Source organism: Apus apus, chromosome 4 (genome assembly GCF_020740795.1).
Source record: "Apus apus isolate bApuApu2 chromosome 4, bApuApu2.pri.cur, whole genome shotgun sequence".
Lineage (NCBI taxonomy): Eukaryota > Metazoa > Chordata > Aves > Apodiformes > Apodidae > Apus > Apus apus.
Genome location: NC_067285.1, coordinates 77,490,676 through 77,509,092, shown reverse-complemented (window position 1 = coordinate 77,509,092; position 18,417 = coordinate 77,490,676). Strand labels below are relative to the sequence as shown.

The 18,417-nt window shown below is 38.0% G+C and overlaps 1 protein-coding gene across 2 annotated transcripts in view; it reads right to left on the bottom strand.

Moving 5' to 3' along the window:
• Nucleotides 1-1,586: 1,586 nt before the first annotated feature.
• The window catches only part of GALNT7 (polypeptide N-acetylgalactosaminyltransferase 7), a 72,786-nt gene continuing 55,955 nt past the window's right edge, over nucleotides 1,587-18,417 (bottom strand). Inside the window, exons 6-12 of one of the 2 annotated variants that reach the window (XM_051619187.1) lie at nucleotides 17,789-17,971; nucleotides 14,258-14,375; nucleotides 11,836-11,958; nucleotides 9,561-9,779; nucleotides 8,034-8,132; nucleotides 6,586-6,714; nucleotides 1,587-3,837 (exon numbers count right to left, since the gene is read on the bottom strand). In XM_051619187.1, the coding sequence (XP_051475147.1) occupies nucleotides 3,700-3,837; nucleotides 6,586-6,714; nucleotides 8,034-8,132; nucleotides 9,561-9,779; nucleotides 11,836-11,958; nucleotides 14,258-14,375; nucleotides 17,789-17,971 (1,009 nt within the window). In that variant the 3' untranslated portion in view covers nucleotides 1,587-3,699. Of the gene's footprint in view, nucleotides 3,838-6,585; nucleotides 6,715-8,033; nucleotides 8,133-9,560; nucleotides 9,780-11,835; nucleotides 11,959-14,257; nucleotides 14,376-17,439; nucleotides 17,623-17,788; nucleotides 17,972-18,417 lie in introns of both variants that reach the window. The other variant, XM_051619186.1, reaches the window with a different exon arrangement.

Genomic DNA, 18,417 nt, shown 5'->3' with positions numbered 1-18,417 from the left:
AGAGGTTCCCCACAGTGGAAGGGGGGCCAACATGGCTTCAGTCTTCAGGGGTTGCTCATAGTTCATGTACCCTTTTTTTTTTTTTAAGCAAAAGGGAGGTGAACTCCCTACATTTTATAATACCCTATCACTTTTTCTACTCAGACTCATTCTACATAGAGCCTCCCTAAACAGTGTCAGTCAAGCTACACAACTTACCCTTCCAACAGTGCAGGAGTTCAGAGAAAGCTTGTAGGGTAAGTAAAGTCAACAACCAGAGGACTGAATGCTGTCAACCACTTCTGATGTTCCCAGAAAGTAAATACTACTCTGGCAGATAACGTCTGCTGCTTCTCAGGGATTCTCTCATATATGTAGCAAGATGAGATTTCAGAATGCCGCAAGACCTAGTATCCCATGCCTCTTATACCAAGGGAAAGAACAACCAGAAACGGAGACTCCAGCAGGGAAAAAAGAATAAATGTTTTTACAAAAAAGCCAGTTTTTGTTCAATGGTGTAAGTCTTTCTTGTGCATGTTCTGAAATTCCTGTGCCTCTGTCAATTCTGCATTATTTGACCTTCTTTAATCTAACAGCAATATTGTGGTTCATACACAGCAACATTTAGCAAGGCATCCTCTGTGTCTTCCTAGGCTGCTGGTATGTTTGCTTTTTTTCCCTGCAGAAAGTTTAATAGATAAACATAAAATTTTTACATCCCTGGCATGGTGTAATAGATCTCAGGCATCTTGGTCTAGTGTCAGAGAGTAAGCTGATCTTGACCATTGGCTTTAGGTACTGCAATTTGGAGGCAGATGGTATGAAAGCAGCAAATAGTAAAGGAATAAAGGTGAGTGACTGACTTTGGGGAAAGAATATTAACTGATTCTAGAATACTGTCAAGAGGGACATTGTTTTTGGTTTTGTGGGTTCTCCTGGTGCCAGGATCTCTGGCAATGAAGAAAGATGTCACCACCTTCCTATCAGTCCCCGTTTCAGTAAATAAAAGTGTACTTCCTACAGGAACTTGCTGTTGCTATACCCCCAGGGTTTTGCTGAAGGAGCCTTTTGAAATTTGAATACAAAAAAGTTGTTTGACAGACATGATTGGGAAACAAGAACCCCATCTGTAAAAATGTGCTGTAGATTTCAGCACTTAAGCTTGCTCTTGGGCCTGAACTTGCATCTTCAGTGTCCTGATTTCAGTGCAAATTCTTTTGCTAAGAAACCTTCTCAGGAAAAAAAAAAGTTTGATTGAAACATGCTTGTTGGTAGAAACATACAAAATATAGAGTCTAAACACTTCCAACTAGTTTTGACATTTGGCTCTACTTTAGAAATAATTCTCAAGTTAATTTTCTATGACCATATTCAATCTAACTAATTAGATCAGGGCAGGTGACAAAAAAATTCAAATCTGTCCACATGGCAACTCCCAGTAGGAATTTAATTTTTCACTTCACTGGAAAAAAAATCTAGGTCCCCACAGATACAAAAAAGTAAAATAAAACATTTTTAGTATTTATAAGTTTGCAACATTGAAGTTGTCTAGATTTAGAGATATGGGGTTTCTATAAAGATAAGAATTCATTTTTACTCTGTAAAAGTATAGTAAACCCAAAATTTCAAATATTTTATTTACTTCGTCTAAAAAACAAGCAACCCATAAGTAAGATATACATAGGTTTCCCAGATTTATCCCTAATAAATTTAAAGTTTTATACAATTTCTACAGAAACATACAGTGTATCAAAATCTGCATAAATCAAATTTATAAAATATGTAGAAATGCATAGTGATATTATCAACTTACAAAGCAAGAATATGGGAATTATTTTTTTCCAAGCCGGCTATAGTAGGAAAAAGTCATTACAGCAACAGCTTCTCATGATCTCATGTTTTGCAAGGTTTCAGTCTCACATACAGATTCATATTCACATACAGCATCAGCTTTCAATTAATTGCACAAAATACCCATTTAAAATGCACACCTGCACAAATTATGTGCCACCATTCTTTCTCTTATGCATAGCCATATGATTAAATTAATCTACCCAACACACAAAAATCGAGTCAGTTTTCATACACACAAGGAACAAGTACCAGCACACAACCTTATTTTCCTTTTTTTTTTTTTTTCTTTTTTTTTTTACGCCCCTCCAGTTTCTCCCTCCTTTATTTTCATAGCTCTGAAAGGATAGATGAGAAATTTAAGGAAAGTAGGAAAGATCCCAAACTAACAGATCAGTGCAGACAGCCCTATAAAGATCAAACTCTGTCACCAAATATGATACATAACCCGTGCTAACATCAATCAAAGCTGCATGCAATGCTATTCTAGATCTCAGGGAAGCATTTAGTCATATTTAGTAGTGTGACATGTTAGAGGCATAACTCTTATGAAATCAGTACACTGATGGCAACATCTAACAGTCACAAAATCTGGAATAAGGAAGAGGGGCTAAGTAATTTCTCCTCCACCTCTCTGTTCATTCAGAGCAAATATTTATACTCCTAAGGGACTTTGTATCAACTTCTTTCCAGAACATTTTTAGAAACTTTTTCTTCACACTGTAATCTGTAAACTGTAGCACCAAGTGGTTGTATTTTGTTTGTAATCCCTCAGGAAAAGTTTCTAATGACAAAAATAAGAAGAAAATTAGTATGAGTAAATGGGGTTTCAGGATTTCCATTTCTCTTCTCAAATCTAAATCTGGCATCCAAAGTAGCTGACAGATGTCCTTGTAAGGAATGATGCAGATGTGTTAAGGAGCTGGATTTTTTTTCCTAATTAAAATTTTTAGTCTACCTCTAAGTGATTCCCATTTAAAATGACAACATAAATGAAGCACTGGTTTATTTCTAAGTTTTTACATAATTGTGCAGCTTTATTTTAATTTTTTTTCCAATTATTTTTATGTAAGGCATGTTTTCAACAAGCAAGTTAGTGGTTACCAATTCATAACTGGAGTTGCAAAGGTGCTTACTTCCATCAAAATGTACCCCATTAGCACTAAATTCAGCACTATGCTCTTCCTTGCACCATACACAGCATCCAGCCAAAGTAGACCAGCCAAACCGGCAACCTGATTGGTCTTCAGTAACATAATTACACGGGGGTGGTACAGTTGGTCCCTAGCTCTGGTGACAGCTCAGAAAAATCCCTTGTATGATCTCCAACTAATGCTTTTCTTGTGAAATACAGAAATGAAAGAGGCACTAAGTATGTTGAAATTCACCTTCGAAAAAAGCAGCATGACTGTGAGAGAAGGCCACCCTGGCTGATAACCTGTGGCAGTGCTTATAAGATGTAAAATTAAACAAAAATATACAACAGGTTGATAATCACCAAGTTCTATGAAAATCTGGTTACTCCAACCTTTTCAAGTGTATATAAAAAAAACTGCCTTCAGACCCCTGAGTGTAATCCCAAAGAAGACGACAACGCTCTTAGCTATGTTCCTAGGAAACATAGCTAACAGCACATTAATTCACCAACACCTTAAAACAAAAAAGATGTAAACATCTACAGAGTTTAAGGTAAAGCAGTTTTGTAAACATTAACTGCGGATGATAATGTTATTGTAATAATCAGAGTTCATCTATGTCCTTCATCCAAGCCAGGAGGCTCGCAGCTGTACAAAGTTAATAATTGCAGCAGTTTTCAGGCTATTTTCAGTCCTGTACAAATTATTGTGTCAGTAGGTAGGTTTTGTTTGTCTACACGCTAAGGATGTTGTTCATTTCCCATTTTTGTGTTGCTTTACTGGAGTCACAGTCTGAAATGAATACTTGGTGGAGGACTTCGGAGCGATCCAAGCACTTCCCTGACGGAATGTGAGTAAATCTATGCAGATTCTGGAAAACAAAACCATCAGGAACATGTGTTGAATTGGGTTGTTTGGGGTTTTTTTTGTTTGTTTGTTTTGTTTCATTTTTTTGTTTTGTTTTTAACATTTTCTTTACAACTGCATATAGCTATTTACAAAACATGTTTCAGTGTCCCAGAATAGATCAGTTCTATACTAATCTTACTATTTGTTAAACCTAGATTTTCACAGCCTTCATATTATGAAATGTTTGGTGTGTGTAGGTCTACTTGAGACACCTTCCATTTCTTTTAGACAACAAACTACTAAGAAAGTGAGCAAAACTGTGTGTAAAATTCTTCCAGCCTTTTCATTCGTCCTGTAACCAAACCAAAAAATTAACTCTTGAGGACAGTTCTACAAGAGCTGACTCCACTGGGCAGATCCTCCTTTGGTTAGCTCTCACATAAAGCAACTGTACAGCCCCAGTGTTAACCAATACCACTGGGGAAAAAAAGCACTAGCTTTACTCCCTGTTTGGCTGGTAGATGGAAGAGAAGAGGGTATGAGAGCAAGTCCAGCCTCTGGAGCAACAGCAGGCTGCCTAAGGAACCACAGACCTACGGTGCCTAGCACTTTCAGGCTGAGACTCACATGCTTCCACACACCCTGTGCTACCATGCCCAAGTCTCAGGCACTTGCAAAGCAACCTGTGGCTCCTCTCTTGCTTGCTGACCCCTGTGCCAGATGCAGTCCTGGCTCACCGACTGGCTGCATCTAGCCTGAAGCAGCAGCAAACCAATAACACTGCAGTCAGGCTGGGCTCAGCATCCCTGCCTGCCCCTGTGCACAGCTCCTCCAGGCATGGACACTGACCATTGCCCCACTGCTCCCACACACATGTGAACATCCAAATATTGGTTCAGCTTGATACTTGATCCTACCATGTGGCCAGACATGGGGATCTTCTACTTGGAGAAGTAACAGATGCTTGAACAAAAACAATAAACAGATGACTGCCAGTCCCACCTTTGCTCATGGGCACTGAAGCCCTGCTTCCACCCAAGGCTCAGGCAGCACAGATGTTATGCTCACTAAACTAACATTCATTCCACAAACGACCAACCGACCAAAGAGATAAAATCTCCTGGCAGCTTTCATTTACATGAGGCCACAACATTTTTCAGCAGTTCATAAGCATTTCATTCCTTACACCCTCCTCATTAGAAGAAATGGTCATACCCTCCACACTGCTAAGCAGAGCATGCCAAATTTCTAGTATCTGCTTGGTTACACAACCTTGGTGGTCATTTTGCTCTCACCCTTTTTTTTCCTCCTTCTGGAAGCCAGTCAGTGTTTTGTTCTACAGCCCAGACCATGCCTACTGGGCTTCCTCAAAACTTGCAGTAATAAGCAAACAATTACACAACTTGGTACCATTATGGAGGAAATGGATCATTCTTGCCTTCTTGCATAAAATAAATCTTGGCTCTTCGTGAAGAGCCAAATAACAAGCTGGGACACACTAGGATGGCTGGAGAGTTAAAAAATGCTATATATTATTCCAATATTAAAGCAGAAATTGGCAAGCACTGGAACACTGCTTACTAATTTTTAAATTTCAGGTTTACAGAATTTTGTCTGCCTGTATGGCACAGGAAAGCTGGGTGGAAATGGCATTATTGTGCTTGGTATTTCCCAGCTTTATGCAAATATCAGAAAAAGCAGGGTGGCTTAAAGGATAACAGATTCTGCGTCACTCAGCGGTGCTTAAATCTTTCAGATAAACACCATCCAGATAACCAGCTAATGAATTAATAAATATACAATACCCTACAGAGACTGAAGAACATCAACACTGAAAAAAAATTGATGCAGAAGTTTCTTAGACACAGATCGAGTTAAACGGAGCATATATATCCATGGATAACATCACTCTTAGACTATTCAGTCTCATTTTTTAAGAGACTAACAGACACACAACCTTAGACATTTTTTAAATAACACGTTCAAAATAAGAGTTAATAAAGGACTAACAGATGTAGTCACTAAATAGGCTGTAACAGCCTTTGCATATATATATCAGGTAACTTTCCAAGTCTTTATTAAAAATTCATAGATTTTGCAACAGCATCATAATGGCACCACACCCAGAATTCACAAGAGAGCATGTTATTACGGAATGGCTAGCAAACAGGAAAAAGAAACACTGAAGGCAAAGACAACACAAGAAGGCAAAGATTACTGCTATTTTACCTATTCTTATGTGGGCTTAAAAGGATCCGTCTTTAAACAGAGAAACACTTCAATTTAGATCTCTCAAAATTAGATGAAATACTGAGCCTAGCTACTAAATACACCTCAGCATTTAAGTAATCCTCTCACAGCATTCATTAGATAAAGAAACTTTCTTGATAGGAAGCATACAGGCAGAGAGGGTGATGGCATGAAAAGCTTTTAGAAACTCTGTCACTGGTAGAGGTGACAACCCCTAGGATTCTCTGATTCTATGATAATCTTTGCTTCCTCCGAGATGAGTGCTAACACTTGTGGCAACACATATAACGTCATCAGTATTGTCCTTAAAGATTTTGCTACACAAGACAGCAGCTAGAATCACTAGTAAATTTGTATTTTTCTAGAGGACGTTTTCCTAGTCAGCATGGATTTCCAAGAATGTGCAACTTACTTACTTGATTTTGTTCAGTTATCCTTGTTGCAGATCTTTATTTTCAGATATACATAAAATAACCAAAAAAAGGATGCAAATTATAATTTCTGCTTATCTATTGCATACCTTGAAGTACTGCCAATCCTTGTATTCATTCTGTTTACAGTGTAGAATCATAACTTTGGATCCATCTGGTCCTTTAGTTAAGCACTGATCATACTGCATGAGTTGATTAGCTTCATTGATACGGAAAAGCTAACAGAAAAAAAAAACAAAAGACAAACTGCAAAAATAGTTGACTCAAATATGTTAGGAACACTGAAAATACTAACAAAATTGCATCACTCAAAATACTGCCTGGTGTCATTAAATCCATCTTTCAGGGGGGCTTTTTATTTTACATGATGTAATGCCCTTTTACTATGGCAATAATAAATTTCATTAAGAACTCTCCTGTAGGATTTAGAACTCTGAGACACTTACCTAGCAACACAAAAATGATAAAAATATAGAGATCCCTATTTGGGAGACTTCTAAAAGTGTCTAATTAAAAGCCTTTGTATGATTTGATGGCCAAACCACTACCTTTCTAAAGATCTGGTAGCAAGTCTTTGATCATGGATAGTAATTTCACGTGAAGACAGTAAAACTTTGGCATTTCACCCATGAAGGAAATCAAACTAATGCATCCAGATACAAAAAGACTATCCTAACTATTCTTATTAAATGATTGCTACAGGGTTTCTGGGCATAACATATACAGATGTACTTTAGGGAACTTTTTTATTAAATATAAAAATAAAACAGGCATTTCAAGGGCTATTAAGAGCTAACCCAAACACAATTCTTAAAAGTATCATCCTGCATGTGACTTCACGACTACTCTGGCAAAACTTGCCTCGTTCAAGTCTACATCAGCATAAATAAGGACTTCAAATGATGAAAAGTTTTCCAGCCAAAATGGAGATGTAAATACCAAGCAGCATGCTTGCGTGGTAGTGTGGGTAGGTTTGTGAAGATACAGGTCAAACATAATAGTAGCTTGGATTGCAACCATCTATTACTAACTATATTCTGCCAATTAATTTGTAAATGAAGCAGAGACAAATTTGTATTCAATTTCTTGGGGTCTGTGGTGGAAGAGGAGTTACGCACAGAAGTGTTTTATGTTTCCACTAGAGCAAAACAACTTTGTAAAATAATTGGTAGTCAAAGCAAGGGGGTAATTTCCTCAAGGAAGAATTATTAAGTGAAGAAAGATGATGAATCAACAGCAGTGCTAAGGTTGCAGTTGTTCTAATGCAGTGATATGGTTGATCTGAAACAGTCCTTGCTTTCTCATACACCTGGTTCACTGAAAAAGAGATGATTAACTTCCTCTGATTTTATACCATTTGTGCTTGAAATGGTCAGAGTCTGATATTTTAGTAATGTCAGTATGCTTATGGAAAATCCCTAACTCCCATCTTTGTAGGTAGCACCTAAGTGACTTTACATAGAAGCTTAACAGAAAACTGGCCTGTTACCATCCACAGCAAGCAGTTCTCCTTCATACTTGCCCCCGAGCTCCTTACCTGGTTTCCTCCCATTCTGTGGCATGGCCCAAGCTCAACGAAGCCACCGTTGGTGTGTCCCATGCTATCAATGCAATAAGAAGTTTCAAAGCCTCTAATCTGGAAAAGAAGTTTTGCACTCTAGGTTAGTGTCAATGAAAAAATAAGTGCAAAGGAGTTCAGAAAATTCCCACTTATCTTTCAAATCAGAAACAGATAATATGCCAGAGAGATACGAGATGAACCTATGCATGAAATTTAAATACTTATCTTAACTGTTCTGGGAGATGGAGCTTCAAGATGACCATGCTAATTTGTGGGCTCTTACGTGAGTTAGAGTACACTGATGAAGCTAGAGTTGCAAAGCTCAGTTTTAAATTAATGACACTGAAATGTACAACTTTGAAGTATGTTTTAATTTATTCAGTCTCCCCTCTCTTTGTTCATAAATAAAGCAGGAGCTCAGCTAAGTTGCTTTCATCTTATGGATGAGAGAAACGTGATGCAGAGAAGTTCCACACAGCCGCTATTGACTGCAGGCAGGCTCAGCCCACTGACCCTGCTGCTCAGAAGCACCTTGTGCAGCAGCAATTACACAGGAAAAAAAGGGATAAGATTGATGAGGGACAGACACAGGGATAAAGAACAAAAGTCCTATCAGAAAGCATGCCTCAACAGCATTATCCTATCAGCTTCTCAGGAGGGCCAGCAAACAGCTTTACAAAGACTTTATGGTCTTTCCAATTTCCAGACCAATTTTCTTTGCCAGAGCTTCTTTCTTCTTCATGATGGAAAAAAGTGCAAAAATGAAATTAACGGGAGAGACCAGGCAAGGCTGGAACCAACTAAAAAGAGGAAAACAAAAAATTTGAAAGCAGGCAGAAGACATGTAGTAAGAGCTCCTCAAGGGGGGGACTCAATGCTACAACAAAATGGACAGGGTTCAGTGAGGTATCCTGCACTGGCCTGGTGACATGCTGTCTCTGTCAACCATGTGAAAACGTCTAACGAAGAACACCACATTCTGAATTTAGTGAATTCATGCTGATATACACTAATGCTGGAGATGGCTAAGGAATCATGTTAAATTCTTACACGCAGATAAGGGATTTACTGAGGTTTTAACTGTATGAGTACATCCCAGGCTAGCAAACGTAGGCAGAATGGACTCCACCTGGATTTCATTATCTACTCTCTACACCTTCCCAGAAAAAGATTCTCACCTATTCATCTTTGCCAATAGTTTTATGCACACACCGTTAACATTTTTTCTTTTAAAAAAACAAAAATTCCAGTTACGACAGAGAAAGCTTTAGACACAACTGAAGATAGAGTTAGACTCAGAATAATCCTTCCAGGAACTATGGAGCTAAAAAAAAATAAAAATCCCACCTCTTAAAGTATATAACATTTTTTTTCCTAGCCTTAGTACAGTGGTAATCAAGGAGCCTATTCTCAGATTGATGTAAAGTAGCTATCACTTTCTTCGGGGTTCCCAATTTTTAAAGAAAGCTCATAAAATAAATACATGTTATATACTGTACTTACCTCTCCCCAGTCCACATTTTTAGGTGGTAAGGGATAATGTGAAGGTATATCATATGCTATCTCTTCCATAAACCACTTAAAACTCTTGCAGTTGTGATCTTCACGGAATTTTTTTAGCTCAGATATATCTCCATAGGGTAACGCTCTTGTCTCTGGCCGACTAGCATAGAAGTAATCTTTATATTCGTCCCACCACACTTCTACAACTCTGACATAGTTCTGTGAAGGACAAGGACATTGCTGCTATCTCAAAGTACACACAACATCAGATGCAACGGCATGTTAATTCCAGAGATTTAAGGATGTCTCCTCTTAAATAAAAGTGACAGCATGAAATAATTACATAGTACTAACAATTTGTCACCTGAAGCAGATTATAAAAGACACAGGCATATTATTTTCAAATTAAAACAATATCTTAGGACTGAAGCCAGCAAAATAAACTGATTCGCTTAACAAGAGTAAAGTCTTCTTCTAAGCTTAGAGAATGTTTATTTGAAAATAAATACTCTTCAGTTGTGAGTGCAATAAAATGTTGCAATACTTTGCTGTGTATCAGAACTGCAATTTAGAGTTTGTATTCACCTTCTACTGTTTTAATAGAGTGAATGATACACATTAGACCACTAAGGGTGAAAAAATAAAGTCTTCAATGAGTCTGCTATGAAACATGAATGAGGTGTTATCTCCTCAAGCAAAGTAGTGTATTGCTGAGTGGAGAAGGGGAAAAATGGATTGCTTGCCTGGTGAACAAGACTTTCTTACGTCTTTCTTCTGAGTCTTTTTGATGGCTCTTATCTCTGTATTACCTGTATCTGTTCTAGATGCACACCACACTTTGTACAATTCTTCTAGCATTAATGACCAGGTGTTAAAACAATCTTAATAGATCTGACTAAAGGCACAAATTATTGTTTTACTTTAATCCACATCCAGCATATATTGAATGAAGCTATAAAAAAAGCACATTTACTGTGGGGAGGAGGGTGCTCAAAGAGGGAGAAAGGTATTCTGCATCCTGCCTTGAATGGAGAGGCAACTTAATATTTAAGAACACTTGATAATGTTTTGTTGTATTCAGTAAGCAGATAAGAAGACTCATGTAAGGTGTTTAGGTATGCAGTAAATACTTTTTGTCAGCTTTTCTGAAGAGTGAAATGTATTTTAAAATTTCAGACGAGGCAAACCAACATCTTGCCTTCACTGAGTAATGGAGCTATCATTTGCTAGTCTGTCTCCCATTGCCCTGTCTCTACTCCCAGCTATTCCCATTTCCCCTTGTCCCCCTTGTACTGGTCCTAGTGCTTGTTTGATCAAAATGTTCATCTGTTCATATTTCTAATAGACAATCTTTTTTTGTTGCTTTTTTGGTAGCAGGTTAGTTTTCTATTGCTAAGCAAGGCTGGGATGTTCCCTTTTCAACAGAACCAACTGCTAGCTTGGCTCAAGCCACGCTCTGTAACCCTACCAGTAGTCATCGCCACAGGTAACATCTCAGAAGATGGTTCTGGGATTTGAATTTACAAAGAACCGGGTCTTTGGGAACAGGATTTACCAATGACAAAACACTGCACAAGAGGAAGCTTAAACCAGGCAAAAGGAAACCTCAACAGGAGGATCATCTCTATTCCTGCTGGTAGGTGGAAACTTCTATGAAACAGTTTTTCTTGTTTCACATTGTGTCTTCAGATATAGACAGCTGGCTCACTCTCCTCTTGACATGGTACGTATTTTCAGTATCATGGCTTGAGCAGCACTTTTGAACCTGCAAGGAGTCTGAGGAGTTACCAAGCTTTACGATGAAGTGCAGAGCATGCCGTTTTCTCAGGTGTCGTTTACTGCTTCTTAATTAACAAATGGAGCCACAAAGCTCTGCAAGATGCTAGACTACAGCATTTGCTAAGTCTGCCTATGATCACCTCCTTTCAAGCCAAAGATGGATTTAAAACCCACAATCATGTTCTCCAGGTGTGTGTTGTATTTACTAGAGTTGTTCGTACTCCAGTTACGCACAGTGCATCAAAGTCTTGGGGTAATCAGAGGAGGTAACAGGAAATGTGATTTGTATCTCAAAGATGGGTTCTAGGAATCTCTACTCTTAGTGGGATTGGCAAAAAGATTTCCCTCCTGTGGGAATTACTATCTTAGCTTTAGATACTAAATAGCTTTGGATGAAGTTGTCTCTATACTGCTACTGATAATTTAAGTAGAATTATCTAAAAACTGTTGTTATCTAAAATAAAAAAACACCTTCAAGGTTGCAGCAAAACAGTACCTTCAACGTAGGAGAAGACCCAACGTACACAGGGGGTGGATTTCCTTGCCAACCCTGGAGACGATAGATGTGTCCAATACGAGAACAGGGAACAAACAACAGTTTTCCCCCACACTGCCAGATCTAAAAGTTAAAACAAAGGTGGAGATATTAATATGTATGCACTGGAGTTTAAGACAGACACATAATAAGCTACATAAGAAATCTCAATCACTTTTCTTAACATACCAACTCTGTGATATATTTAAATACTTTTGCTTCAGATGGGGCTGTTCAGTCTGGAGAAGAGAAGGCTCCACGGAGACCTTATAGCAGCCTTCCAGTATCTGAAGGGGCTACAGGAAAGCTGGGGAGGGGCTTTTAAAAAGTGCATGTAGTGATAGGACAAGGGGTAATGTTTTTAAGCTGAAAGAGGGATGATTTTGATTAGATATTAAGAAGAAATGATTTCGTGTGAGGAGGGTGAGACACTGGAACAGGTTGCCTGGGGAAGTTGTGGATGCTCCCTCTCTGGAAGTGTTCAGGGCCAGGCTGGATGGGGTTTTGAGCAACCTGGTCTAGTGGGAGGTGCCCCTGCTCACGGCAGGGGGTTAAGAACTAGAAGATCTTTAAGGTCCTTTCCAACCCAAACCATTCTGTGATTCTGCAAGCATTAACATAATAGGTCTCTGAAATTAAAGGCTGTATTTAGTACATCTTTATCTCAGCCATGATATTACTAAGCTAAATTACTTTTTAAAAGACCTTTTAAAAAAGTTTGCCATCTCATTCCATTGCTATTTTAAAATAACAGTAACGAATGAGTGCACAAAATCTGGAACTGACTAATTTTTATTATTGCAGAATATTTTTATTTTATTAAAGCAACTCACATAACATCACTAAAATGGATTTTGGTTACATGCCCATCACATTTAAATTTTTCTTAATAAAGACTAGTAGGAGATAAGGCTGTCTTTGGTATCCCATTGTTTCAAGTACAAACACATTTTTCCTTAGCTATAGTAGCTGGAAATAAAAAATAGGTAAAACATTACCATTCTGAAATCCCCTCCCTCCCACACATCCTTGGATAATCCACTAATGGGGAAAAGAAAACATACCTAAATCTGAATTTAGTTACTCATAGTTTTGATGAGTTTGAAATGTAGCATGAAATCCAAATTCAAGCTAGCTTTGGGGGTGTTCCAAATTAGTTTGAATTCCAGATTAAAAATACGACTTCACAGTATTAGGAGAGATGGGCTGAATAATTTACTGTCTTCCTTGCGTTATCATATTAAGCTTCTTAAGCTTTGTCAAAACACCCCTCAGATATGTGAGGCCATCGTATTTGCTATCCAGGAGTCAGCATCCAGGACTGATAAATTTTGTTTAGCTCTGCTGAAGATCGGTCGTGATCTGCATGAAACCAGTTTGGAGCCCTCTACATAATCAGCAGTTCAATTACAAAACTGCTGTAATTTAAATCATGATTTATTAGCTCTAAGAAAGATGGAGAACTAGAAGGATAAAGACTGTATGTGTAACATCCTCAATTACTACCTTTTGCATATGGATTTACAGCTGAGCAAGTGCACACAGAGCTTTCCTGAAAATCACAAGGAGTGGGAGTAGCTAGGGGAGGTCTGAATGTACTTTTGGTAAAATTCAGCTATGGTTTCACAGATCGCTGCTGAGAATATAAGATGTCTCTACTTTTGTCTGTTAATTGGGACAGATTCCTGCTGTCTGCCACTTATGTCATTATGAATACTGAAACTACAAGAAGCTAATGATTACCATGTTCCCTGCTAACTGAAGAGCATGCATATGCCTAAGAGTGAAAATAAAATCTTCTGCAGTGATTATGAATTATGCAGTTAGTGTTTCAATTATGAAAACTTCTCTTTTAAAGAAGTTCTTGAAATTTTGAAAAGTACATGAGATCATATAAATGGTATAAAAATGGCAGGAAGGAGTAAGCCAGGGCAGATTACTTTTTGTTGCATCATTATATACTTCATATGCATCTATGCATAAACTGAGTACTACTTGTTCTGTGGAAACACTTTTATTATAAGCAGTATTTTTCTACACTCACCATGACAGCATTCAGTTTCCCCCCATGAAATCTGCCAGTCTGATTTCAGATTAAATGTTATGGGGTGTGTGTGATCCCAAAGCATTAACAAAATCTAGATTACGCAGCATTCGGGTCTCAGCATCAAGCCACCTCTCTGAACGTTTCTGCCCTAAAGCCCACCAGGAAACGTAAAGGACACACACCTCTACCACAACGCCTCCTTGCAACACAACCTATCAGGCTTCATGAGACACAGGTGGTGCAAATCAGAGTTTGGTTGGTCTGAACTCCAAATAGGGGTATTTACAAAAAATATACATACACTAAACTGAATTAGCTTTAATTTTTTAGTGTTACCTTGTAAGAAATTTCAAAATTTTCACCACCCCAGATTTGAAGACCTGGATCATAGAGACCCAGTTCAAAAAAGAAATCACGTTCGATGGCAAACAATCCACCAGCCATTGCGGGGGACCTGAAAGAGGAAGACAGTGTAACTTCTTCTGCTGAAAGCATATGATAACACTTGGGGGAAGCATTAATTAAGGAAGAAATTTACTGTTAACATATAATAAAGATTAGACAAATGGCAATACACTGAAAAATCATAAAGCTTTGTCATCAGCTTCCAGTGATTTTCTGAAATGACACCTGTATAATTTAAAGGGAAGTAATAATTTGTTGTTGTTGTTGTTTTTTAAATTATTATACAAAATTTTGGTTGGCATTGTCCATTCGGCCAGTTGTTGTGTTTCTATTAAAAAAAAAGTAAGAATCAGCATGGCAAGACATTTCATTCTCAAAAGTCATTCAAGCTTCTGAGATAACAGATGAGACCATACAGCAGACTGAAAGCTTATGCTCTGAGGAGCTGCCACATTGAAACTTACTATTACACAAGCAATACAGTTTTTCTAGCTAAACAGTATCTATCTCCTCCTTCTGGCTTTTTTTTTTTCTGCTACTGCCATATCAGCCACTTTTCATTATCCTCTTGGAAATTTTTAAGAGGGCCTGGATCAAGTTGTATATGGTTTCCATTTTGATTTAGTGTTCTGTGTATTTTTTTTTTTATGGTTTTGTAAATCCCTCAATCTATGCCAGGGTTCAATTAGCAAGTTTTAATGTGTCAAAAAGACGTTATAATTTGGATTAGAGCATTTTTTTGCAGAATGGCTTTACCCAAAATTTTTCCATTGCTCGGTCACACTGAAGCAGAGAGAAGTGTATGTTAAGCATTTCCAGTGCACATACCATGCATTTTTCACCTGAGGATTAATAAGTATCTAAAAAACTTTATGGATATAAGTTGGGCTCCCCACTAAGTTGGCAATTAAAAAAAAAAGCTGGTAAGGAAAAAGTGAATTCTTTCTGACTTTAAATGATCTGCAGCATTGAAAGGTGGAGGATCCAAGAGTTCAAGATCACCCTGGTAAGCTAAATAAAACACAAGTGAACTACTCTTTCATGATGAAGTTATTGAGATGGGTCTTTTCTAGCACTATTCTGCCTCTTAATTCTACTAGATTAACTTGGTCGTGCTCCTTTTAACAGCAATGATTATGTATTTCCCTTCTGCACGTGAATGTCTAGAGTAGAAATGCTCAGGAAAAAGTAACCTGCAGGGCTAACAACATATAGCTCCTCTGCATAGCAGAGGTAGGGCAACAACAAAACCAGAGCTGCTGGGTCCATCTGCTGAGTTAAGTATAATGGTTATCAGTTCAGCTGCTCTCCAAATGACCTGATCAGATTCTGAGTTAACTCCTAAAGGTCCCCCTTGACTTGGCTGCTTAGAGGTGAGGGAGCCAGGGAGCACAGCAGGGAGGAGCACACTGTGGAGCACAGCCCTGTGGCTTTACTGCACGTTTGCTTTTTCTCTGCACCATAAACACTTGGCAAGTGTAGAGGCCTCAGATGCTGAAGTTTTAGTCTTGGCCTCCAATGTGCTGCCAAGTGTGTTAAAGAATACAGTAAAATCTGCATGAGCTTAGTAGTTTATTTTATAGGATATGAGGAGGTAAGCATAATATTACTGAAAGAAGGATTCTGTCCTGGGGCAATTCTCACATTACAAAAAGTTTGTTTCTGTGCTTTAAGCTATTGAGAGTTTTTTTGGGGTTTGTTTTCTTTTAACACTAAGCAGTCCTGGCTATGGTTTCAGCAAAACTTGGTCTTACTTGCCTTGATATTGCTGCAACAAAATGCATACAGCCTGGATATAAACAGATGCAGGGAATGTCTCTTTTAAAAAAGTACTGTAACTTTGAAAAGTATTATTAAACATAAAGTCATCTTTTAAACCATTTTGAGAACATGTGTTCTATGTTTCTGGGAATAGTTTAAAGCATTTTAACACCTGTTTGGATGGTAAACACAGAACACAACAGCAATGTTTGAAATAGTTTATTTCACTCTAAGCGAATATTAAGTTCCAATGTGGACAGCCTTGTCAGAAAATGGAATTATTTATACTGTATACAAAAGAGATCAAAGCTTCATAACTTCCTTGCATGTGTTGCCATTTTAGCAAAGAACAACCATGGGTGAGGATAGGGAATTACCAACACCAGTCCTTACAATGTTTAAATCATATATATAAGCAATAGAAGTAATTAGATTCTGAAGATGTGAGGATTGCTTTCAAATGTAGTAACACTATTAGTTAAATGTGAAGGGGAAAGTAAAAAAAAACAGCAGAACCACAGTCTCCTAGTCTTGAAAAGCCATCCAGAAACCCCAAGTTTCTAAGCTATGGTTTCTAGCCAGTTTCTGTTTGCTGGGAAAAAACCACAGTCCCCTACAAAGCATAAAGAAAAAGGTAGGACTTCTGTGAAAGCTATTGGAGTTTTCCCAGAAAATAAGATGGTAGACATCTTTTGGTTTGGTGGGTTTTTTTGTTTGGTTGTTTTTTTCCATGTTATGTATATTAAATTGAAATTCCAAAACATACTGAGACCTTAGAAAATATCCAGGCAAGATTCTTAAACAGTATGCTGCTTTGTCAGATGTGATCTACTACAAAGCAAGTGGGAGAAATATAACAAAAGGGATTTTTTTTTTTTTTTTTTTTACACACATGCATAATCCACAATCTGTATGCATGCACCAAGCCATGACACCAGGCTACAGATTTTATACATTACTGGCAGTTATAAATTCTCACAGCATGCTTGTTATTTCAAAACAAATGGTTAAATAAACACTGTTGTTTCCAACGCTACCTAAAAAACGTATCAGAGCTAAACAGAGTTTCCCCTCAAAACTAAGTCATACAATATTTTCTTTGCCAAACCAAACCCTGTCATTCTAGTGTGCACCCTATTAACCACACAAGAGCAGGAATGGAGAGGACATGAGGTAGCAAAGGTATTTTGAGGAAATAGTCAGTTGTGGCAAACAGGTCTGACTAAACAAAGCAGCTGGTGTGATTAGAAACACGAAGATTTTCAGGTTAGAAGTACATGCAAGTTTTAGTGGATCAATATTGACTTCAGGAAAAAAAAAAAAAAGAGAGGGGTAAGTGATTTAGTGATTACCGATACGGTTCAGTTTTTGTCTTTCTGCTTTCCTTCTCTCGCTTGGTCAAGGGAACCCTCTTCCATAGCATACTCCAATCCCACGCTCCTCTAGCAAACCCATCTTCGTCACCACCCCCTTGCGGCACAATCCTATATGTGTTGCCATCTATGACATCTATAAGCGGCACAGTGCATGTGGTTCTGCAGGGTGGCGGGGGGTGCAGGGGAGATGTGGTTATGTGCAAGGACCCGTGTGGCACACGTGCACCGACCGTAGATCGTGGGAAAAGAGGGGGGGAGAGGGAAAAATGACAGGGTTTAGACAGTTATTTGTTATGATTCACAGTATGTAAACAGCCGTCTTTACCGATAAGGCTCAGTTTTATGTTTTCGTTTGGACTTTTCCTTGTGGTTTAACGGAATTCGTTTCCATAGCAAACTCCAGTCCCAGGCCCCTCTGGCAAAACCATCTTCATCCCCACCTTGTTGTGGCTCAATGGAATAATCATTCCCATCTATGTAATCTATTAGAGGTACAGTACATGTAGTTCTGAAGCATTTATAGAAGGGAAAGAGAGCAAAATACAATTTCAGAAGAGTAATCTGTCTAATCTGAAATTTACACAATTATTAAGCTTACAGAGCAGTTTATATGAAAAGTCACTCGTAAACGTATTATTAAAAAAATGAAGTCTCATTAGAAGAAAAAAGAGATAGTCCTTTATGTTAAGAGGTTCTGAAAGCAGAAAAGTTAGGTCTGAAATGCTAATACATCAATTTATCAGTACTTTTTTCTTTATGTCTACTTTTTAACATCAGTCTTCCAATAGAGCACTACTGGAGGCAACAGAGGAGCCTGTAGAGGGCTAGGGTTCTCACAGTAATATTATTTCCTGTAATTTCTATTCGTATCAGATCTTAGCTGTCAACAACTATGATAAGCTCTTATCTTTTACTACTGTAAATGTGGATTATCACTATTCTGTCCTATTCAAT